General features: G+C 38.1%; 2 protein-coding genes across 6 annotated transcripts; one reads left to right on the top strand and one right to left on the bottom strand.

Moving 5' to 3' along the window:
• Positions 1–12,374: 12,374 nt before the first annotated feature.
• Positions 12,375–18,573, top strand: LOC116201148 (interactor of constitutive active ROPs 3). 5 transcript variants are annotated; one of them, XM_031532276.1, is made up of 6 exons: positions 12,375–12,721; positions 14,017–14,124; positions 14,645–14,746; positions 15,603–15,771; positions 16,245–17,833; positions 18,279–18,573. In XM_031532276.1, the coding sequence occupies exons 3-5, from the start codon at positions 14,727–14,729 to the stop codon at positions 17,817–17,819; spliced, it is 1,764 nt and encodes a 587-aa protein (XP_031388136.1). In that variant the 5' UTR covers positions 12,375–12,721; positions 14,017–14,124; positions 14,645–14,726; the 3' UTR covers positions 17,820–17,833; positions 18,279–18,573. The 5 variants fall into 5 exon arrangements, with proteins under 5 accessions (XP_031388136.1, XP_031388134.1, XP_031388133.1 ...); XM_031532274.1 differs by having other exon boundaries at positions 14,017–14,211; XM_031532275.1 differs by lacking the exon at positions 12,375–12,721 and adding an exon at positions 13,889–13,937 and having other exon boundaries at positions 14,017–14,211.
• A 1,359-nt stretch (positions 18,574–19,932) lies between these two features.
• LOC116201903 (dof zinc finger protein DOF1.7-like) lies at positions 19,933–21,896 on the bottom strand. The gene is made up of 2 exons (XM_031533357.1): positions 21,638–21,896; positions 19,933–21,072 (listed from the first exon to the last, which is right to left on the bottom strand). The coding sequence occupies exons 1-2, from the start codon at positions 21,662–21,664 to the stop codon at positions 20,260–20,262; spliced, it is 840 nt and encodes a 279-aa protein (XP_031389217.1). The 5' UTR covers positions 21,665–21,896; the 3' UTR covers positions 19,933–20,259.
• Positions 21,897–22,345: the final 449 nt, after the last annotated feature.

The raw sequence follows: 22,345 nt of genomic DNA, 5'->3' as shown, positions 1-22,345 counted from the left end.
GCAAAATGTGTTCGAAGGTGATATTCATAATTTTGGCATCATGAGGGATTTTGTGTGTTTGATTTTAGAGTTAAATAAAGTTGAGTTTTGATTTTAATTGGTTTGTAATGATTGTATTGTTGAATTATGAGAAAAAGTGTAAAAAAGTAATGAATAGTTGAAAGAATTTATTATTAAAAATTAAATTGAATGGTTAAAAAATTGAAGAAAATGAAAAAAGTAATAATTGTGTTGTTGATTTTTATTGTGTCGTTAATTTTTATTGTGTATTGAGTAGAGTTAAAGTTAGAGTTAAAATTTTAAAAACATAACTCATAAACCAAATAGAGTATTAGAGTCCCATATTAGATACATTATGCTGGCTCTGCGAGCTGATGATGAATAATGCTATAGTGAGCATGTCTTTGCTGACTTGGGATTAGATGCTTGTCTGGCCTCTCCGGTTTATTTCTGCGACCTTCTTAGAAACCCTAGGGTCTTATTTGTTGTCATGCCCTGGGATCGTCTGGTTGACCCTGTTGACCTGGCTATGACTAGTAACCTGGGCTTTGTCGAGCTGTCTTATGTCGGAGCTTGGGTTGTGGTCAGGATCGCTATCGTTATTCTTTCCAGGAGCAGGTAGATCAAAACAGTTTGCCGACAGTTAGGCAAATACATTTCTTAACAATAAAGTAAATAATAATATTATAAAATAATAAAATAACAAATACGTTACCTAACAATGAAGTAAATAATTATATTATAAAATAATATATTAATATATACGTTTACTATATGACGAAGTAAATAATATATTAATATGTATGTTTTTTTTATTAGTTTTACAGCAAATTAATCTTCATGAATTTTGTCTTAAAATTGATTGGTAGCATACTCGATCAAGCGAGTGATTTTCTCGCACACTACATATCCCATTCTACCTCTTCAAGGCAAGTGTTCGATCTTTTATCACATAGTGTTTTAGGGTTTTATATTGTGTTTGGTTTTATAATTGAGTTTTGATTTGATTTGTAATGATTGTGTTGTTGAATTATGAGAAAAAAGTGTGAAAAGTAATGAATAGTTGAGAGAAAGTAATGATTGTGTTGTTGAATTGTGAAAAAAGTAATAAATAGTTGAGAGAATTTAGTATTAAAACTTAAATTGAATAGTTAAAAAAATTGAAGAGAAAGGTAATTTAATATTAAAACTTTAATTGAATTGTTAAAAAAATTAAAAAGAAATTGAAAAATAATAATTGTGTTGTTGAATTGAAGATAAGTGGAGTTAAAGTGGAGTAGAGTGAAATAGAATTTTAAAAAAATAAAATGGAGTTTTCGCGTTTTAGGTAGTATGGGTACTACGGATCCTGTATTATCCATACTTACGTTTTTCATATATTTCACTGGTTAAAATAGTAAACTTTAATTGATTTTGTTATATTTACTTAGTTGAAAGTTAAGTAATGTATAAATTTTAAATTATTTTACACAAATGTGCTTTGTTTTTGCTGCTTACCAAGCACATATGTTTGTAGTATGTGTACCTAGTCCTTCAGTCTGAAAAACGGGGGATTTATGTATGTTGTAATTTGTTTTGGCTTGTTCCTACGGCCATGAGTTTTATTTTAATGTTATTTGTCGAGCAATCTCCATTATTCGTAACTCATTAATCCAGTTGAATTGGTGATTTAAATTTAACTTATGCGTACATAAGTTGAAGACGGCAAAATTTGAGTAAATAAGCCTATTTGACGTAATTTTGAAAATGAATCTTGATTTGCAGTTACCTAACAGTTAATTGCATATCCGTTATGTCATCTATCCTCGTGAATTTCGGAATTGAGAACTATAACCATAGCTTATACCGAGTATTAAATGACAAACTCAAAGATAAATATACCTCCAATGCAATATAAAATAGGTCATGCACATCTTAATAATGACTTGTCTTTGCAACATTAGATGTTGAGGGGCATACCCACTCAAATAATTGTATACAATTATCCCAAAATGAGAACAAATATTGACTGAAATTTGGGAAGCCATCCAAAGGCCGATGTGGTCATCCACTGTTTTACCGAATAAGTCAAAATAGCAAACCAAATGTGCATATTTGCAAATTTAACCTCCAATATTTTTCCTAATCAAAAAATTATTGGACTTGTATTCTAGGCAAAATGAGAAGATGTTCCTCAACATCATATACCCTATATATTCATCGAGATGCATCGCATTGCCTGATTTGCATCGTTCGTATTTCCCCATGCTTAGTTATCTACCTTGTGCATAAAAATTTGACCACATGTTCCTACTTCCTCTGCTTTTCCTCAAATTGAGCGAGCCCATCCTCCACTGTTTCGTTAACTCCTCTATTTGGGCAAGTCCGTCGACCACCAAAGCTTTCACCTCCGCAATCTCATAATATAGATTTGAAGCATCATTAGTCCCGGAACTGGAACCAACACCACCTACAACAATGAATGCATAATAGAATCGAGTTGATTGCCACTTTTACATGATTGGTAAATTCAATATGTACGCCTTATGTGGAATCCTAATCATGAGACAACGTAAGATCCTCTCCAAGTGGGCAATTTGAAATCATCTAACTCAATTCTCGTCTCTCATCCCTCAAGTATACTAACGGTAGGATTTTCACACGAGATTGATCGAGAATAAATAATAACACTTGGACTTTTACATGAGATTGATCGAGAATAAAAGAGGCCTTTGAGCCAACTCTCGGCTACCAATCAAATTCAGAAATATTCACTTAATTCTTCTTATAATTTCCTCCCTGATCCTCACTAACTCGAGCCTCTAGGGACCGGGACAACCAACATGCACAAGTTGTTTAAGTGGGTCCTAAGGAGACTGAAACAACATGAAATTTAACAACCCAAATACGACTTCTAAACTCGAAACTAAGGTAGAGCCACCTCAATTGTTTGAAGAACAATACCATAACTCAACCAAATACCCAAACTCAAATTCATGAATTATTGATGAAGAAGACGACAGGGAAAGCCGAAATGTCGTCTAGTCGCGGGCTCGAGGGTTGCGGCTCGAGGGACGCGGTCGAGAGCTCGAGGGTAGTAGGTTCGTCTTCGTCTCTGTCTCTTCCGAGGGTCGAGGGCTCGAGGGTCGCGAGTTCGTTTTCGTCTCTGTCTCTTCCGAGGGTCGAGGGCTCGAGGTTGCGGTCTAGGGCTCGAGGGTCGCGGCCTTGAGGGACACAGTCAAGGGCTTGAGGGTCGCGGGTTCGTCATCTCTGTCTCTGTCTCTGTCTCTGTCTTCGATCTTCGTCTGCAGGAAGGAGATAAAGCTGGATGGCATGAGATTGTAATTTGTCAAGAAAGTTGAGGGCATTTTCGGGTTTTCAAGTCATTTTCCAGAAGGAGATTAGCCATTCCGGACGTTGGAGGGAGGCACCCATATTCATGATGAAAGCCGGATAACTATTCCAATCCGAAATAGTTATTTCACATTCCCATGAACCAAACGTTGGAATGAGTATTCCATACGGAATAGGTATTCCATTCCCTACTTAATCCTGTGAACCAAATATGCCATGAGTGTTCTTCCGACATCTTCTTGCAGTCGACTTGCCTCATGACACAATAATCGACATCTTCTCTAGTACGACGTCTCGTTATATTTCTATTCGTCGTACTCTTCTCGTTTTCCGTTCTACGACGTCCTGAGTCTCGTGTACGACGCCTCGTCGTATTTCAGTTCATCAGTGTCATACTCTTGTCCTTTTCCAATATATGACGACTCGAGTCTTGCGTACGATGCATCATCGTATTTTAGTTCATCCGCGTCATATTCTTGTTTTTTTGCCCTTGTACGACGCCTAAAGTCTGGTGTATGACGCCTCTTCGCATTTTAGTTTAATCACGTCGTACTCTTGCCTTTTTCCCTTGTACGACGACTTGAGTCTCGTGTACGACGCCTCATCATATTTTAGTTCATCCACATCGTACTCTTGTCTTTTTCCCTGGTACAACGCTCCGAGTCTCGTGTACAATTCCTCATCGTATTTCAGTTCATCCACGTTGTACTCTAATCTTTTTTATATATATAACAACCCAAGTCTCGCGTACGACACCTCATTTTATTTAAGTTCATCTACATCGTATTCTTGTCTGTTTCCCTCATATGATGCCCCGATTCTCGTGAAATAACTTTGGATAAATCTAATAATCATCATATGACTCAGCCCCTACCCAAATACGACTTCTAAACTCGAAACTAAGGTAGAGCCACCTCAATTGTTTGAAGAACCATACCATAACTCAACCAAATACCCAAACTCAAATTCTAGTAATCCAAAAGAACCTATGATATCAACCAAAAAAAAAAAGAACCTATGATACATCCAATTGAACCAAGAATTAGTCTACAACTCAGCCCACATCATAAACATGGCCTCAAGCTATCAAGATCAAGTAAATCAACCCAAAAATCGAATATAGGGACACTGTTCTACTCAGCTAAGAATGAACGAGCAAGCTTGGGATAGGAAGAATTCACTAGCCCTCTCTTTCGAATGGGACGAACCGCTGATCGTGAAGCTCAAATATGTGTAGCAATTATAGACGAGTCTGATCGGGGTTATGAAGTTGCCGAGCCAAGGACTTCGTTGGCCACGACATGGTGTTGTTGTTGTCTTGCTACTCAAAGGAAGAGCCCAGCTTGGCGGAGTCAAACTCAACCGCGCTGCAAGGGAGAGAGATAGAGACGAAACCATACAGAATTGAAAGAGAGAAAAGAGAGAGACTCACGAAAATGCTCGGGTCAAGCTTGATAGCACCGGGAAGGAGTTGATGTGGAGTCCGGGTCAAGCTTGATAGCTGGTAGAGGGAGGAGGAGGAGCTGTGAAGCTTGGCTTAGTGGGGGAAGTTGAGAGGGAAGAAAAGGAGGCATGCCATCATTGCTTCAATATTAGGGAAAGGGCTCGCTAGATCCAGGAGAAGAACGTCGAGATAGGGAAGAGACCGCCGAGGTTTGAGGTGGCATCCAACGATGAGAAGAGAGAAGCTGCTGTCTCTGCCACCCCTACTCCCTTCTTCTTCCCATTGCCTCTGATTCTAGAGTTTGTCCCTTTTTATAGTAGGTTGTTATATTAATATTTTTTAATTTTCAAAATTAAAAGTACATGTTGAAATCGGAAAGAAAAATGTTGAAATCAATCAACGGCACGTGATATTACAGTCGACTGGTGACATAATCTGGTTTTTACTGTAAGTGTTCTTCCGAGGTGTTCTTGCAGTCGACTTGCCTCAGGAAACAATAATCGGCTGTCCATCCGCGTATTCTAGTTCATTAGTATCGTACTTTTTTTTTCCTTTGTAAGACGCCACGAGTCACGTTTATGACGTCTCGTCGTATTTTAGTTCATTTGCGTCGTACTTTTATCTTTTTTCCTTGAATGACACCCGAGTCACGAGTACGAAACTTCATCGTATTTTAGTTCATCCCTTTCGTACTCTTATCTTTTTCCTTTCTATGACAACCCCAGTCTAGTGTACAATTTCTCGTCGTATTTTTGTTCGTCCGCATCATAGTCTTATCTTTTTCTTCTGTACGACGCCGCGAGTCTCGTATACGACATCTCGTCATATTTTAGTTCATTTGCGTCGTACTTTTATTGTTTTCCTTTGTACGACGGCCTGAGTCTCATGTACGACGTCTCGTCATATTTCTATTCATCTGTGTCATACTCTTGTTGTTTTCCCTTCTACAACGTCCCAAGTCTCGTGTACGACGCCTCGTTGTATTTAAGTTCATCAATTTCGTACTCTTGTCTTTTTTCTATGTACGACGACCTGAGTCTCGTGTACGACGCCTCATCGTATTTCAGTTCATCCGCGTTGTACTTTGATCTTTTTTCTATATATGACGACCCAAGTCTCGCGTACGACACCTCATTTTATTTAAGTTCATCAGCATCGTATTCTTGTCTTTTTTCCTCATATGACGCCCCGAGTCTCGTGTATGACACCTCATCGTATTTCAGGCCATTTGCATCGTAGTCCTGTCTTTTTTCTATGTACAACACCCGAGTCTGGTGTACGATGCCTTGTCGTATTTTAGTTCATCCGCGTCGTACTCTTGTTTTTTTCCTTTGTACGACGCCTCATCGTATTTCAGTTTATCCGCGTCGTAATCTTGTCTTTTTCCTTTGTACGATGACTTATGTCTCTTGTACAATACCTCATCGTATTTTAGTTCATCCGTGTCGTACTCTTGTCTTTTTTCTATGTACAACGACCCGAATTTCGTGTATAACGTCTCGTTGTATTTTAGTTCATCCGGTTATATTATGATTTAAAATTTTTTTTGGTAGGTTTTTTTTTTGTGCGGGTGGGGTCTTTTTTTTTTGTAGGGGTGAGAGCCACAACTTTGCATGTTATTCCTTTAGTGGGACCTACTTTTTGGGAGAGGAGGGGCCCCACATACCTTCATAAAGAAAAATGAAAAGATCATCGGCCAAACTCAAAGCAGCAGGTAACCTAATAGGATAAAAGTTGCCTAAAATTTCAGTCAACTGGTCCTAAGAACCACCGGTGGTTATTGTGAGATTGGACCTGATTGTGTGGGAAACGGGTCAGACCATTCAGAACCTAAATTGAAGGGAATATGAAACAGTCACTCGAGTCAAATTAAAAAAGAGAATTCAAAGTAAATTTTTGTTCATTGATTGTAATGCATGTGGATCTAATATAATAATATAGAAATTCTAATAGCTAATAAATGAATATGAATAGTCTCGTAATGAATACTATACTTGAAAATTATTGATTATAAGGATAAGTGTACGTCACTGTACTACAACCAGCAAACTGGGATTGTGGGCGTTATGGGCCCAATTACAAATTCTATAGGGCATGAACCCCAATTGTTTAAGCTCATCGGCCAGCCCAATATTATGCTTTAGGCCAAGCCCAGTGTTAGGGTTAAATACACCGATTTGCACTTGAAAATTTTGAATTCAAATTTCTTCCGCCCGTCTAATATTGGATTCGGCTCCACAAATTGACCCAAGTGAGATCGATGACAGAGATTGTTCGTCTCAAAGAACTATGCCCTACAAATCGATTGATATGACATACCAAGTGTGCAGTTAATCCTCAATTAATCTCTAAGGGCACCCACTTTTGGGGGTCTCCCGTTCGTGACACGTCACTAGCCGGGACGGTCCGTTCATTTCCCCCCATTATGGGTTGGGGGAGGAAATGAAGCTGGGCCCGTCCCTACTAGCAGGGACTCCACCAAAACGATCTTGATCGCAGTCTTTTGTCATTTTCTCCACGTCTGGCATGTTGATCCCTTTTTAATTATTTTATTATTAATTACTATTAATTTAATTAATCAAATCGTTGTAAACATCTGCATTATAATATTTAGTTGTTACATCTTACAGAAACAGATCTATAACAACTTTTATAAGAAATATACATGATTTCATATAAAAATTGCAATGCCAGAAAAAAAAATCATAAACATGTGGTTTTTGAATAAAGAATCGGATGAAATCCGCAATTATGTTGGCAAATCTGATCGGTAAGAAGTAAATTCAGCATTTCCTTTTGGGCCAGAATTTCTGCAAAATTGATTCCCAACTTTTGCTAAATAATTTTCTTTCGTAAACTAAATTCATGACATTTTCGTTCAAACAAACACTACTTTCATTAGACAAAAGTACAAAGAGATGATTTCTCTTTCTCCTATGATCATTTAAACTTTTCTCTTTTTAAGAGATTATTCGGTGATCCTCTCGCCACATGACATGAGAAATAATCAATTAAATTGCAATAAACTAAATAATAAGTGTTAATCACTCGATCAATTGTGATAAGTTTTCTTAATTGAAGCAATCTTATTGATTCTTCCTCACCATATCATTATGAGGTAAAATCATTTAAAATTTTCTATTTCTTCAGGTTCATTGGTCTTTATTGTTAGAAAAGTAATATAAAAAATGGAGAAAAACTAAGAAAAATTATTTTAGGTGAGATTCATTCTTTTCTCTTGCTTGTGGCATTTTTGCCTTATTATTATACAAACATTCAGGAACATTAATCTTGTCCATCATTTTAATACTAGAGGTGACACACCACGGGAATACATATAAGAAAAGTTTTTTTTTAAATCAAATATTTAATTGATATACGGGTTTCATCTATATTCAGGTATAAGAATATATAATGGACATTTTTGTTACTTCTGATTAATTTACAATTTTAATTATGATCTAATGAAAAAAAAATATCATTATCTTTAAAAACATGAAAAATTGTTCTTGGAACTTTTGGGACCTAGGAGATAAGTGACGTTCAAAATGAGAAGAGATGAGAGGAGAGGGAAAGATGAGAGAAAAAGTAGGAGTGGAAAGAGAAATGAGTAACTTCTGTATGTAGCTTTATTAATTTGCCCTTAAAGTGATGGCCATTATTAATCAAAATATACTTAATATGGGCAAATTGGGAAGGAAAAAGTGAGACGAAAGAGAGAACTCTCCATTTATATAATTTTTTTATAGATAAAATGGTGGTCAATAGTGATGATAACATTGTCGTCCCCACTACGTAATAATCGAACTCTCGTGTTCAACCGCGAACATATTAGATGAACTGAACAACCAGCGAAAGCACTGACTCCATTAGCATAATATCGCCAAAAGCTTAGTATAATTCACAAAAGTCGGTGTCCCCCAAATACAAGCGAAGAATACACTTCTAACAAATGTTTTGACACAAATGCATAGAGGAATTTAAACTCGGGACCTTGGGGTTACCAAATCACATGGAAATAAGTTAATCACTCGACCATCACCTTTGGCGATTCTCCTTTTATATGATAGTATAGTATAAAATCCTAAAACCCTACTATAAATATAATTAGTATGTTTTAATTGTTCCTAGATATAACAAAGAAATATTGATGGATGTTAGTTTATTAAAATATAATTAATCTCATATGTAGAATTCATAAAGAAAAAGTGCAAAGCCCCATGCCCATGAATTTGCAGTATCACATAAAATATTCATAAAATAATGTAATAAAATACTTTTTTCTTATAAAAAGGATTAAATATGTATAAAATCTAAACGAAACGAATATATGGAATTTATGTTTATTAATAACAATTATTAATTAAATATGCAATAAGAATATTATAATATATTAATTATGATTATTAATTAGATATATTAAATATGCAATACGTATATTAAATAAGATTATTAATTGCAAAATTATTGGAACAATATAAAATTCTTTTGGCTTAAATTAACATTAATATTTTGAATGTAGAAAATCGATTACTGAAAATTTTATATTAGCGTGAAGTACTAATATAACTCCTAAAATTATATATCTATTATTAAATAAATAATAAATATATAAAACTAAATCCATACACTGCAGGATAGATGTTATTTGATATTTAACAATTAATGACACTATTATCAATATATTTAGTAAAATTGACTATTTTGTACTAAACGATATTAATAAATGCAACAATGCACTTATAGTTGACATTTGCTTTCTAAAATAATAAATAATGCAATAAATAAGTATAAAAATAGATATTAAGATAGTTCATACTCGAAAATAATTGATTAAGTATATACCTAAATTATCACAATACAGTTATTATATAAATTTACTAGTCTAGTAAAAAAAATAATGGTGAAAATAAGGATTTTGATGGCACTTTTTCAAAAAAATATACAAAGATATATACGTCTATATATAAAGTAAAATTCACTTCAGTGCAATAAATGTAGTTAATAAATGCAAAAACTACTTTGATTACATTAACAGATAATAATTAATCTAAGATATAACAAAGAAATATTACTGGATATTAGTTTATTAAAAAGTATAATAAACTTATTACTCTATAAAAAAAAGTACAAGTCACTACTTCTATGAATTTACAGTAACATAAAAATATTAATAAAAGAATGTTAAAAATAATATTTTTTTAGAAAGTGAAAAAGTTTAACTTTGTATTAAATCTATATAAAGTGAAAATATGAAATAAGTTCCTATCAGAAGAAGTTAATTCGCTTTAGCAGTATTAAATATGTAAGTTAATTTGTTTAAAAAAGTCAAAAGAAGTTAATTTTAACTTTTGTAAATTTAATTACTTAATATGTATATATATTAATTCGAGTGCAATAAATGCAAATAAATAAAGCATTACAAGTAACTAACCCTTAATAATGGAAAGAGAATCGAAAATAAAGAAAAAAATGAGAATCAAAATCCTCATTTAAAATTATTAAGGATTTATTTACCTAATAATCCCTTAATAATTAATAGAAAATTGAAAACAAAGAAAAAAATAAATGAGAATCAGTTCCTAAAAATAAAGAAAAGTGGTAATTAATTTTTTTTCCATAAATAAGCTCAATAACATTTTTTTTTGCCAGAGCTCAATCACAATTGGAACAAAAAAAATTAAAAAGAAAATCAACCATGAAAAATGGTGATAAAAATGAAACTAATGTAAGTTGTGTTAAATATGCTTTAAGTTATCTCACTTGAAAAAGTCGAAAGAAATAAATTTTAGTTTCTGGAATTGCAAAATTACTTCATATACATACATATATTAAAAGTAATATGAGAACACTAAATGTAAATAAATAAAACATTATAAGTAACTAATCTCTTAATAATTAAAAGAAAATTGAAAACAAATAAAAAATTAATCGAGAGAGAGAAATTCAACGGTAAAATGTATAGAGAGATATCGTCTATGACTTAAAGGAGTATGAAAATTAAAATGAACATAAAGATTATGAGCAAAATGAATTTCATATAATCTATTTATAGGATATCAATGTATTGAATTTGAAAAGATATCTCGTATATTTCAAGGAGTTTTTGTAAATTATCGAAAAACATTTTGAAGGACTCATAATTATATATATACATACAAACAATACGAATAAATATAAAAATATTCATGAAATGTATTACAAATAAAATATAGTAGAAATTTATTTAATAAAAAATAAAATGTCCGTCAACGTGAAATTAGGGTTTTACGATTTGATTTAAGTGACGTAATCATATCCCGCGTCCCCGGCTTTTATATATTATGATTGTTTATTAAAATTTCTCATTGTTCATAAAAAGGAATTTTATTTAAAAAATTGTGAATATTTGTCTTACGTGAAAACTAGTAAAAAGGATAACCCCCTTGTCTGCATTTAAATCAGGTCTAAACTGAGGGCACTTGCATGTTGAGTTGAACTACCTTCTTTAATACACATTGATTTAGAGCAAACTTTAGTCTAAAACACCAATATCAGGGAATTAGTAGTTTCATATGTTCCATCAATTCTCTACCTAAGTAAAAGATAAAAGCGCCCTTTACCAATATAAGTAGTGCCTCGTGTTTTGAAGATGGCAATATTCAGTTGTACTCGTATTTATTGTAATGTGTTTCTTCACAATATCTTCATTTCTAGATTATCCAACCGAAAAATTGTTATATCCCGCTCTTGTAATATTCAGTTGGACATTTTTCGTTATATCTATTTTTGCAATGAATATACGAAGTATTCACATAACCGTTTCAAAAAAAAAAAATACAAGCAGTTTCTCAATTGACTCATGTACAATTGGTAACGTATGTCAACAATGTCAAATTCTACTAGAAAACTGTCCACAACAATCTTTAGCCTTTACGATCTCACAGAATACGCAAACTTTAGAAATCTCATGGTCAAAAGGACGCGCCGCAACGAGAATGGACCGGGTTTAGGCATCAATAACATCAACAACAATTTTAGAGCTGTAACTGACGCTCTTGGAGATTGGTCGTGTATATGTCATACATCCGATACATCCTCTTATAAATCTCCCCCCTAAAATCAATTGCTCACAACAACAATGTAAAGACAATGTGTATGAATCGCATTGAGCGACCAATCCCTTCACCGTTCTATGCAGATTTTCGCCTTTTTTTTTTTTGTTAACTCGGGATGTTCAGACTTCGCCCGACTAATTCTCGGGACTCTGTGAACCCGCGGCAGCGCACAGAGCAGGTAATCACGCCAAAGGCGCTCCGGTGACTCCAAGGGGATTCGAATCCGAGATCGAGTACAAGTTTATGCGCATTTTAATCGCTAGGTCAACAAATTAGATGAAATTTTGCATAGTAGTACTATATAGATCTGATGGTTCAAAGTGGCAGTTGTGGTTCGAGGAAGGACAGGCTATCCTCTTGCTCATAGAGACGCGACACATGATGACATTTTACTCCCATTACATATATCACGTAAAATGGAAAGTGGGGTCCACTGCTGGGGCAAAGTTTAATAATTTTTACTCTTTCACGCTCTTCTTCTTCTTCGTCCTCTCTTGTCTCTCCCTTTCGTTCGCCATCACCTGCCCCGCTTTCCTTCCTCCCGTTCCCCTCCAAACACAACGCACTGCACGGCAGTAGAGAGAGAAAGTAAGAGAGTTACAGAGGAAGAGCGCATTGGGAACTGCGCGATAAGGTAAAAAAATCAAAAGCAAACGAACGCACAGAGAGTGAGAGAGAGAGAGGCTCCTTTCTTTCGTTTTCTTCTTCCTTCTACTCCCCGGGTGGAGTACTACTCTACGAGCAGGTCGTAGTTGCCTCACATTCCGAATCCATGGCCGCTACCCGTTCCCGCTGAGCCGCTCTCGCCCGCTACCTGGAACCGCAGTCTCTCCGCCAGTTACGCTCTGTAAGCACACCCAGCCACATTCTTTACTCTTCCCTTTTGTCTCTCTGTTTTCCTCGTCTCTGGCCTGGTAGCGGGGGAAAAAAAAACTCCGTGCTCTGTTTTCGTTCTCGAGAAAACTCGGGAAAATGCCTGCTGATAGGAAGGTTGTGAACGATATCTTTCATGGGTTTTTCTTCTTCGCCCCAAATCTCCTTGGTTTAGTAACTGGTATGGGCGTTCATGTGCTGTCTTGTCTCTTCATTTACTCCCTCCTGTTTTTTTTTTTTTTCCTCTTTTGTTTTTGTGGGGGGCAACCAAACAGGATCAAGGTTTCATTTTTCTTGCCTTTTCTCATTCCAGGTCAGTGTAAGTCTAATAATCATAAATCTTGAAAAATGGGGTGGTTTAAAATCTTAAACAAGCAGACCAAAGAGAAGGAAAAGAAGAGAACGGGAAATTTCTGTTTGGATTTTTAGTTTCACCTTTGCCTTTTGTTCTCCGTTGCTAATGATGCTGCTGCTTTTTAGGCTTCTTTCTGGGGTCAATATGATGAGATCCACTGGGGAAAAAAAGGGGTTATTTTTCTGTCTCTTTTTAGGCTAGGAAAAGATATTTTCTCTGGGACTGACTGACATCTTCTCAATGTGGCTCTCATGCATTAAGTAGGAGCTGTAGCATCTCAAGCTTTTCCTCTGAAAGCTAGATTTTGATATCAATGGACGAATCTCTTGCCCTGTGCACACGTCTTCTCTTTGCCCATTTAATCCTCATTACCTAAAACAGGACATCTTCCTGTTGTTCTACTTCTTCTACCTCTTGTTGAAGGGTTGGATTATCTGGATCTCCTTTTCTGCTGTAGCTGTATTTCCTCAATTTCACCTGAGCGCAGTTTTGCTCGACTGTTGGACCCTTGTCAGCACGTGATTGGTGACTCAAACCCACATGAACTAAGCTCGACAGGGCACCCATGACGTTCATGCAGCAGAATCTGTTTACTGTTTGGCTGAAACTCGGTTTTATGATGTTTTAATGCAAACTGGTTGGTGGGCTATGGCAGAGTCAGCAGACCAAGAAAGTTTTTAAATTTTTCTTGGGTTATTTGTTTATTGGCATCATGATATGGGAACCCCACCCCTCATTTGCACGACCCCTCCTATTACGGCAGAAATGGAGGTGGAAACTGCCACCCCGCTTGCACAATTCCAAACCTGCCCCGACTCCAAAGAACATCTCACAGGTTTCTGTTTTGCATCCCATGAAGCTAGACCTGCAGGGGTGCTCGTGTAATTTCACATCTTCCTTTCTCTGCCTTGTAGGTCCCTACTGATAAGTTACCAACAATAATGGGTCTTGGTAGTGGGTAGCATTGATTCTTGAAGGGGGTGAGGGTCGGATTTACCGTGCACTGATTGGTCTACGTGAGGGTAGTTCTTTCTTGGACTGTCTTCTTCGGATATTTATTACTCTTGGTTCGACCGAACTTGCTAGGTCTTGGTTCAGAAAATTACTAGGTACTCCCTACATTTGATGTCCATAGTAATTGTAATACTCGGCTGTTTGAAAATTTGATGCCCGTTGGATGTTCTTATACCGGAACTTCTCGGGTTCCCTTTAGTGGTACGATGAACTGTTTGTGGTGGGACTCACATTACAATCGTAGAAATTGAAATAACATTTTGAAGCTTTTTACTTCTGTAAAATCTAATAATTTCTTATTATGCATGTCTTTTGCCTTTATAGCTTTTCTTGGATGAAATTTGCCTTTATAGCTTTAATAGCGGATGGATATCGGATAGAAAGCACATGTCCTTGATGAGTCCCATTAATTTCCTTTCACTGTGTACGTTCACAAAATGACATTGGATGCCGCATGTCTCAACTTGTGATTTATTTTTATTGTCGATTTTTTTTTTGGTCTAACTGTTTGATGGCTTTGTGGGTCAGGGGCATTGAAGCAGTGAAGGCTATATTCACTCCTAATTTTTTTTTATACTTTGTGCCTCAAAGGGTAGCCACTGGTCACATCATGCAGACCCCAAAAGCAAGGTAAGATCCAGTCTCCTTCCTATTCTGCTTCCTTCCCGCTTTCAAGTTTTTTCCAAAATATGCTTCTGCCCTTTTTGGTAGTTAAGCTGTAAGTGCTGAATTGTGTTGCCATTTCTGCATTCTGTAGTCCTGGGACATACTAAAAGGGAGTGTTCTCAATTTTGTAGAAAGAACGACAAAATTTTTTCCTTGTAAACCAGATTTGTGTTTCTGCATTCTTAGTTGCTGTTGAAGAATCTAATTTTTTAGGTTTGCAATCTATGTTCTGGCGTTATCTCTTCCTCCCTCTATTTCTAGTTGGGTTTCTGATCAAGTGATTCAGAGAGGCTTCATTCTTGGGCTATGCCTCTCTTCTCGATAAAATCAAGGCCAGAGATCTCGAGTTTTTCTATCATTTTGCACTTTGTTGGGTTGTGGTTGATGGAACTTTCATAATTTTGCAATGGCTAATTATTCTGTTTGCGGAAAGTGGGTTTCATTGTCGCTGTTGTATTCCTCTTGATCCTTCTTCAAGTCCATCATTTTGTTGATAGAATTCAAGATGGATTCTAGCCTTAGACAGACTTGAAGTTATCTTTCCCTAAGAATTGGTCTTTCTGAACATTTACTCAGCTATAAATGAAGTTTGATTCTTTACTGTGATCTGTTCTGCGCCCATTTCATTTTTCATAGTTAAAAACTCTTTAATAGTTCATGAAACTAATTTGCATTTCATGGCTTGTTACCTTTTCGAGTAAAACTTTTCATTGGTCAGAGTCAAATCTGTAACTGAAACATATAACTACCCCCTCTGCTTATTATACTCAATTTTTGTTTCTGTATGCCTTTTCCTTATTTCTCTGTATTTTTTCCACAGGAGTAATTTGGAAGTCCCGCAGAAAGTCTCTCCTCGAGCTGTGCGCCAGCTTAAGACAGTTGCTGCAGAATCGGACTCTGCCTCCCCTTCGAGTCAGGCGAATAAGACTCAGAAAGAGAAAAGCCCAAAGGTGGTTGAGCGCAGGTCACCAAGGAGCCCAGCATCTGAGGTGATTCCATCAACTTTTGGGGCCATTAATCGTGTTGAAGGCTAGAGTGGAACTTTGTTTTTCTTTTTTTCGACCAGTTAGAGTGGAATTTTGTTATCGATTCCTCTTATTCTTCTAATATATCTCCGGCTTCAAATTTTCTCTTTAAAACAAAAAGATACAGAACATGTAGTATTACGTGTTACAAGAAATTGTAAGAGCCATCACATGTTCTGAATTGCCAGGCCGTGCCTTTTATCCTTTTGCTTTCAAGAAGGGAAATTGTAAATCTGAAATATGTTTCCCGGCTTTCCAGAACCAATTTGTGATTGAATTTTCGTGATGTCCATTTATCTTGAACTTTTCATTCCTTTTCTCTGATCTTCGATCGCCAACTTTCCCATTTTCCATTTAGAATGTGCACAATTTACTTGTTTAGATATATGTTGAATTTATTGCTGATTTCTGAATCTTGATCTTCTCTCTCGATACAGAAAAAGCGTCCGAGCCGAATATCAGAATTGGAATCTCAGGTTTCACAGCTTCAGGAGGACCTGAAGAAGACTAAGGACAAGCTAACCTCTTCTGAGTCATGGAAGAAGCAAGCTCAGCAAGAAGCTGAGGAGGCCGAGAATCAGATTGCTGCCTTGTCCTCGAAGCTTGAAGAGTCTCAGCAGCAGATCATTGCTCTCTCTTCTTCTGAGCAAAGCTGTGAACCCACTGAGATCTTGCAGGACCAGAATCTGACCTGGGAGTCTGATCTGGCCTCTGCAAGGGAGGAGATTGAGAGGCTCAAGCTTGAGCTTGAAATGGTTGCGAAATCGGATGCTGAACAGAAGAAATCTGCTGAATCAACGAATATTGAGCTTCAGAACCTGAAAGGAAACTTAGCTGAAACTCTCTTGCTTGTGGAGAATATGAAAATGGAACTGAACGATTGCAAGGAATCGGAGGCTCAGGCAAAGGGAGTTGTCAACGAGACCCTGCAGCAACTCGGGACTGCAAAGGCTACTGTTGAAGCCCTTAGGTCAGAGGGAATGAAGGCAAATGAAGCCTACTACTCAGTTATTTCAGAGCTAGACCAGTCGAAGGCGAGAATAAAACTATTGGAGGAACTTGTCAGCAAATTGGAGGCTGGCATTTCTCAAAAACCTCGAGAGCAGATCAAGGAGTTTCCTAATAATGGAGAAGCAAACGGGATGGAGGAAGAGCTGAATTCTTTGAGGGCCGAGGTGGAAAGATTGAGGGTCGAGCTCGAAAATGCTGGGAGAAGACACGGTGAAGAGAAAGTGAAGATCTTGGAGGAGTTGAAAAGTGCTCGGGAACTAATGGAACAGATGATATTCAACTCTGGTCTGAGGGAAGCTGAACTTGCGACGGAGCTAGAAAGAGCTAGGGCTACGATTGAGGAGCTGAAGGCGAACCTGATGGACAAGGAGACGGAGCTGCAAGGGATTGTGGAGGAGAATGAGGGACTGAGCTCGAAGCTCGAGAAGAACCTCTCCCTCGAGAGAGAGTCCAAGCTTGAAGCAGAGCTGAAGGAGCTGAGGGAGGAGTTTTCAGACCTGAAGGCAAGTTTGATGGACAAGGAGACAGAGTTGCAGAGTGTGTTAGAGGAAAATGAATCTCTGAAGCTCGAGATTGAGAAGAAAGGTGAGAATGTTATTAAATCGACTGGTGAGTTGGAAGCGGCCCGAGAAGTGGAGAGAGAAGCTCTGATGAAGATTGGTATTCTGATGGAGGAGACAGAAAAGAGCAAGGGAAGGGCTGCTCGAGTGGCAGAGCAGCTTGAGGCGGCGCAAGCCTCCGGGGCTGAGATGGAGGCAGAGCTGAGGCGAATCAAAGTCCAGTCTGATCAGTGGAGGAAGGCTGCAGAGGCGGCAGCTGCAATGCTCTCGGTGGGCAATAATGGAAAGTATATGGATCGAACAGGGTCGCTTGATAGCTGCTATAATCCTGGGAAGATGGGCTCCCCGTACGAGGAGGATGGGGATGATGACTTCATGAAGAAGAAGAATGGGAATATGCTGAAGAAGTTTGGAGTCCTCTGGAAGAAACCGCAGAAGTAGGGATCTCAGCTGAGGTTAGTATATTCTCTTTCCTGGAAGGCAGTGGATAGTTCTCTAATTAGCCAATTCCATTTTGCGAGCTGAGATCATAGCCTTGAACAATAGACTGGAAATCGAATCAACCGAGCTATGGCTTAATGGGTTATGATTCAATGGTTATATAATTCAAAGAAAACTTCGTTTGGTGGGACTGGCCGGATTTATGAGAATAAAAGCCATTGAAATATTAAGTCAATGAATTGAGAAATAATTTGGCAGGTTCAAAGCAAGAACTAATTCATTCATTGTGAGAAACTAGCTCGACCTGAACTAATTTCTGGACAAAAACTCGATGGTTCAGTTGGTTCATCTGCAGATAATACTGTTCTACTCCGGTTTTCATAGGTTATGCTGAAATAAAATCTGAGCTGATCTGTGATCCATTGTTACTGACTGCATGCCTTGTCTGTGTTTCTGAAGCCGAAAGAATCAGAGCTCGCGAAGCTGAAATGGATTAGGAGATCCCGGAACTTATTGGAGTCCTCCAGAGAGTATCTTAATATTCTGGCAGTGGCTGTTTTGTAGATTCTATGCTAAGGGCTTTTGAGCTCTAGGGCCTTTATATTAGAAAGAAGATGACGCATCCGTCTTCTTAGGAAAACCAAAAAAACCCATTTTTATTTCGTGTAACTATCACACCAAGTATCTCTGGTATAACATCATCGAACCTTTATATTACTCGGTCGGTCAGTTTCTTATCAGTTCATTAAGTTTATATCTTATATTTTGCTGCATATATCACATGGTGCAGCCGAAGAGTAGAAGAGTGGCTAATATTGTAGTTATTGCGGATGTTTCGCGTTGGTATTACCACCTTATTACGTATGCAACGAAGGTGTCAGATAACTATTCTAGCACGAGCAATTTGATTGCTGCCCAACATAGATCATTATAATTAATATATCACTGATTATATGACAATATTATATTTAAGTACAAGGCAATAGATTATTGGCCAGATCGATCCCTGACAAGTATTCTAAGTACAAATCTTTGTTGTGTTGGATTCTATGTACTATGACCCACGCTTCAGTAGGGCTGTCCAGACGGGGTTCGGGTCGGTTCGGTTTTTCGGTTCTACCCCGAACAGTGAACACCACTACTCTTCAGTGTTAAATTTGCTTCCTTGAAATGCTGCCCTTCGTCGTTCTACGCTCTCTCAGTTTCAATCCAACGCTATTAAACAGGGAGGGCACGGCTTCCAGCTCTCATTCTAATATGTCCAACCAATTGCTTAATCATCAAAGTCCCAAGTCGTAAAAATCGAATTGCAGAATATGCAATCCTAATCGATCCAAAACCAAATCCGTGATTAACAAAGATTGCAATATCGAAGGTAGAAACATACGGTTAATCTTCACAGAAATTGAAGAGATCGTTCTCTGGTCTGTTGACAAGGAGAATCGAACTATGTGCAAAGGACAAGCATTGAGGTAGCACCTATAGAGGGCAACGACAACCGAGACGCTGTCTCGAAGAGACCAGGCAAAGATCGACCAAGAATGCACTAGAGCCTACCCTTAGCAGTTTATGGCAGAGCGCGTTTGATTTTACCATTCCCAGGTTTTTTTTTTTTTTTTTCCTTGGTTCGATCTTTCAAATTCTTCGCAGTAATTCTGACGATCTGATATATTGCATACTGTTTATATATCAGTGGATTCAATATTTGTGCGAGTTTGAAGTCCGGGAAAACAAAAGGCATTATTCCGTATCGAAATATAAAGAATCGCACAGCTTCCTAGGATAAATTGAACTTTTAAAATGTTATGTTAGCATGCTTCAAAACATTCTTGAAATTAGCAGCATTCGTATTCCATAAAGAAAAATACAATTACAAGGTGCTGGAATGGAATCCCTTTAAAAATTGTCAGAGAGTTCAGACTGCAGAAAACATGTTAAATCATCTTCAAGCTCCCACATCCTTTCTCGAACAAGGAACCGACACAGATTCCTCATATCAAATAAAGGTAAATGACCGGTCGATACTTTACTTACAGGGTACGAGTTCGAGTCCCACTGAAAACAGGTCGTTGTGAGTAGGACTAAGCACGGAATGTTTAAAAAGACAGAGAAATAAAGGGGGAAAAAGAAAACAAATTAATTCATATATATTGTATATTAAGGATCCACACATGTGATGGTCTGAACCTCTAGAGGACTAGCTGAAGATTAGGGCTAAGTACTCTCAAACTCTGATTTAGAAGAAAAACCTAACAATGACGCCTTCTCTAAACTTGTACATTTAGAAAGAAATTAAATTAAAGCGCCGAGAATAGAAACGGAATGGAATAGAATAGCCATGTGGGATTAGTGGCCCGATTTCTCCGGCAGTTGCATTCCACTTCGCTTCTGTTCTCACGGGCTGAAAGTAACACGGACCGAACTGAAGGAATTAAAGATTCTACATTAGAGGACTGTTGAGAAGGCTGTGCCAAGAAGAACCAAACCCGAGACTGTTCAAGCTCCCCCTCATCGAACTTAGGTCACCCAGATTGCTGACCCCGTCTCCGTTTGTCGGCCATGGGCAGCCCAACAAGACCTTGTTCTCGCCCGAGCAGTAGTCTTGCTTAGTTTCCTCAAATGGAAGGATCGACTCTCCACTGACTCCTCCGTCACTATGGACCTCTCCAATGGCCCCATCCCCGAGCCCGTAATACAAGCCCTGGAGATTGTTCATGCCTGGAGCCTCAAGGAACCCCTGATGGTGGCCCATCCCGAGATCGTGTCCATCGAATTGCCCGTTCGAGAGCTTGTGAAGCTGATGGGCAAATGCCAGTGGAAAGTGGAAGTTCTCATTCGGGTTCGAGGCTTCATATGCTAAGTTGTGGAGAGCAGCGAGCGGACTGTTGCACGAATTGAGAGCGATCAGGTCTTGTAGCTGATGAGAATGCTGGTGATCCTGATGGTCCTGATGGGAGCTGTTGATCGTGATTCGTTTGGATGGTCTCTTGCTCTTCCTGCAGCCTCCACCGACAGGAACATTCCTCAGCGTCCCGCCCTTGGTCCAGTACCGCCTGCAGGACTTGCAGAAGTAGCGGGGCTGCGAGAGGCTGTAGTTATTGTAGTAGCAGAACTTGGTATTTGTGGACTCACACCTAGGGCACTTCAAGGCTTGCTCGTGCTGCGGCCTCGGCTTCTTCATAGCTGCTTCTTGCTGAGACTTTGTCGGTCCAGCCAATATGCTCTCCAGCGATTGGTCGGATCCCATCATTTCCTGCACGCCCCACAATTAATTAGGTTCAGAAAGAGGGAAATTAAAAGCTCGGAGTAAGAGTCTCTATGCGAGAAAAGAATCACGAAAGCCCGCATTAGTACTTGTAGCACATGTTTCAACCAAAAGAGTAATCAAGAATTCAATCGCGGCACACATTTCCCCTCACTAGCTCAATGCCAAGTAAACCATATTGATGATAATATTCGATCCTCCAGATATACCACATGGTCGTGTAACCAGCAAATACGGCAGGGTACAAAATGTGTTTTAATCCCCAAAGATTGCGCAAAGTCGGGTCAAGCAGTGAGCGTGGCTTTATCTACTAGAGAGTTCGACCCCATGCTCTCATTAATTAATTCGACTCGACATAGGCATCAACAGATCATTTATGAGCATCGAATTCAAAAAAAAAAAAACAGAGAGAGAGAAGCAAATGTGAGCCAGAACACCCTTGGTTTTGTTCTCTCATCTTCTCGACAAATTACCGACGGAACCACGTGGGGATGTAATGAAAAGAATGAAGCAGAATGAGACATATGAGTGAATTCTTCACGGGATGAAGTACCTGGTGATGTGTAGTTGAAGAATCCATTGGGCAAATGAGAAGATATCTGAAGCTGCTTGAATTGTTGGGTCTGCAATCTATGGAGATGATGAAGAGAGAAGTGGGAGAGAGATGGATTGTTAAGTAAGGATGGGAAGAGGCCAATCTGCTCTTAAATATATCACAAGTAAGCAATGCCCACAGAGACAGAGAGAGTGAAGGTGGAAGCAATCATTACATTCGGTAATGAGAGAGAGAGAGAGAGAGAGAGAGAGAGAGGGATTGAATATGTTTTTGTTAGGACATGAAGACAGAGAGAAGGCATTAGAAAATTCCAGTCACCCAATATGTCTGCTGTGCTCAGCAGCTGTAACACTGTACAGGTCAGATTCATTCTTCATTCATATTGGAGATGGAGATGGGGATGGGGCACTGGAATCGAGATGAGAGTGAGCCAAAAGCAAAAATCCTTAGACCACAGTGGGTCCCCCACCCTTCTCGCGTGGCGTCAATTATCTGTCCTGTGGGCCTCATCCACCTCCCTTTCATATCTTCCAAGTATCCTCTCCAAACAAATCACGAGATTGTGATTCAATAACAAACTGAACAGCAGACTATACTAATAATGTAAGAGTTTAGAGTTCATGAAAAATTATATTGTGGCTAAGGCCAATTCGAAGCACGAATGGGATTAGTATCATGTCATAGGGTGAACGTACTTATTATCTC

The sequence above is a fragment of the Punica granatum genome, chromosome 3 (assembly GCF_007655135.1).
Source record: "Punica granatum isolate Tunisia-2019 chromosome 3, ASM765513v2, whole genome shotgun sequence".
In the NCBI taxonomy this organism is placed as follows: Eukaryota; Viridiplantae; Streptophyta; class Magnoliopsida; order Myrtales; family Lythraceae; genus Punica; species Punica granatum.
Note: the sequence above shows the minus strand (reverse complement) of the source record. Positions and strands in the feature narration are given on the sequence as shown.